Source organism: Nansenia antarctica (assembly GCF_963989245.1).
Source record: "Nansenia antarctica genome assembly, chromosome: 20".
In the NCBI taxonomy this organism is placed as follows: domain Eukaryota; kingdom Metazoa; phylum Chordata; class Actinopteri; order Argentiniformes; family Microstomatidae; genus Nansenia; species Nansenia antarctica.
In genome coordinates, this window is record NC_137693.1 from 2,527,157 (window position 1) to 2,529,209 (window position 2,053).

Genomic DNA, 2,053 nt, shown 5'->3' on the forward strand with positions numbered 1-2,053 from the left:
CACCAGGACAGTATGGGATAGATCTGTACACCAGGACAGCGGTTCTAAACCAAACCGATGGAACACACTGAGAGACAACAACATTTAAATGCTTTTTTTTATTAAAAGGCTTGGGCATGCGGCGCATTTAAAGCTTATTATGACGGCTCGCCCATGACACACACACACACACACCCACACACCCACACACCCACACACCCACACACCCCCCCCTCAGGAGCTCTCCAGGGCGGTGGACACCTGGTATGTCTGGCTCTTCATCCTCCTCTTCGTCTCTCTGATCATCTGACACACGGCCAGCGGGTAGCAGCAACACACGGTGGTCCAGTCCTCACACACACTGCCCTGCACACACACACACACACACACACACACACACACACTGTGGTGACCCCCACCAAGTACCATCTAGATTCACACAATGACCACACAGCTGCACTCCATTCCCCAATCAGCCGGGTGGCAGAGAGAGCCGACCACAGGCTGGTTAGCCTGACGTGCCACACCTGTGCCTCCTCACGGGAGGCTCACATAAGGAGGAGAGGAGCTGGCACACGGGAGAGGGGCTATGGAGGGACAAGACACAGGCGTGTCCCCCCGAACGGAGTACCAAGTCCCCCCTTTTTGCCCTCCCTAAGAGGAGCCCTTCGTTTCTTGTTAGACGCCAGGAGGCGAGCTTCAGATGGACATGACTTTCTTCAGTGACATCTTTGCCTCTTTTCTAATTAAATACTTAACTGCATTCCGGTCTCTGTGTCATTTCCTACCTGGGTGGTGTGTGTGTTTATCTGGTCCAAAGTGGTGGTCACCGCAATGTATATACACAGACATATCTATACACACACATGTATATATGTTATGGTACATACGGAAAACGGTTTATGTCGGCATTTCCCGGGACATGCTAGCATGTACCAAGTCGACAGTTTATGCTGGCATGTCCTGGGAAATGCCGACTTAAACCGTTTTCCCACATGTACCGTAACATGTAAACACACACACAGTGTATAGGGAGTCTTCCATATGATGAAAGTTTGACATGATGAAATCGCCAGTTGCTTTGTGAATGACTGGCTTTGACCTTTGACCTCCAGCCCCCCTCCCCTCCAGCGGGGGTCTAACTCACCCGTATCTTGTACCTCTCTCTGAGGCCCGTGCGCATGGCCAGGGTGGACCCAGGGAGGAGGGGCAGACACAGACACTCCCCGTACTGGTGGGCCAGGGTCAGGTCCAGACAGCACGGCACCACGGCCCCCAGCACACCTGCGAGGGGGGGGGGGGGGGGGGGGGCAGGGAGGGAGGGGGCAGGGAGGGGGGGGGCAGGGAGGGAGGGAGGGAGGCAGGGAGGCAGGGAGGCAGACAGGGAGGATAGACAGACAGACAGGGAGGATAGACAGACAGACAGGGAGGCAGGCACAGAGAGAGAGAGATGGATAGGCAGACAGATAGATAGACAGGCAGACAAACAGACAGAGAAAATCAGACAGACAGACACAATCAGACAGACAGACACAGACAGACAGACAGACAGGGAGGGAGGGAGGGAGGGAGACAGACAGACAAACAGACAGACAGGGAGACAGACAGGGAGACAAATAAATAAAATAAATGTAAATAGACTGACTTACATAGCGCCTTATTCCAAAGCGCTTTACAACGGCCTCTCATTCACACACCAATGGCGGCAAGCTACCATTACATGCAAGGCGCCGGCCGGCCCACTCATTGGGAGCAATTCGGGGTTCAGTGTCTTGCCCAAGGACACCTCAACATGTGGCCAGCCAGGGCTCGAACCGCCGATCTGCCGACCTTGTGATCATTAGACGCCGGCTGGCTCTACCTCCTGAGCCACATGCACACACACACACACACTCACTCACACCTCACACTCACACCTCACACCCACCCCCACCCCCACCCCCACCCCCACCCCCACACACACACACACACACACACTCACACTCACACTCACACACACACACCCCTCCAGGTCTCTTACAGGTGTGTAGGTCTCCGCACACGTCAAACAGCCCGGTACTCCAGTCCCCCCCCG

The 2,053-nt window shown here is 55.0% G+C and overlaps 1 protein-coding gene across 1 annotated transcript in view; it reads right to left on the bottom strand.

Moving 5' to 3' along the window:
- Window positions 1–213: 213 nt before the first annotated feature.
- The window catches only part of plac8l1 (PLAC8 like 1), a gene marked incomplete at both ends in the record, with an annotated part of 2,000 nt that continues 160 nt past the window's right edge, over window positions 214–2,053 (bottom strand). Inside the window, 3 exons of the mRNA XM_080549968.1 lie at window positions 214–345; window positions 1,127–1,263; window positions 2,000–2,053. The exon at window positions 2,000–2,053 is cut by the window's right edge and continues 160 nt beyond it. Coding sequence (XP_080406094.1) covers window positions 214–345; window positions 1,127–1,263; window positions 2,000–2,053 — 323 coding nt within the window. The remainder of the gene's footprint in view (window positions 346–1,126; window positions 1,264–1,999) is intronic.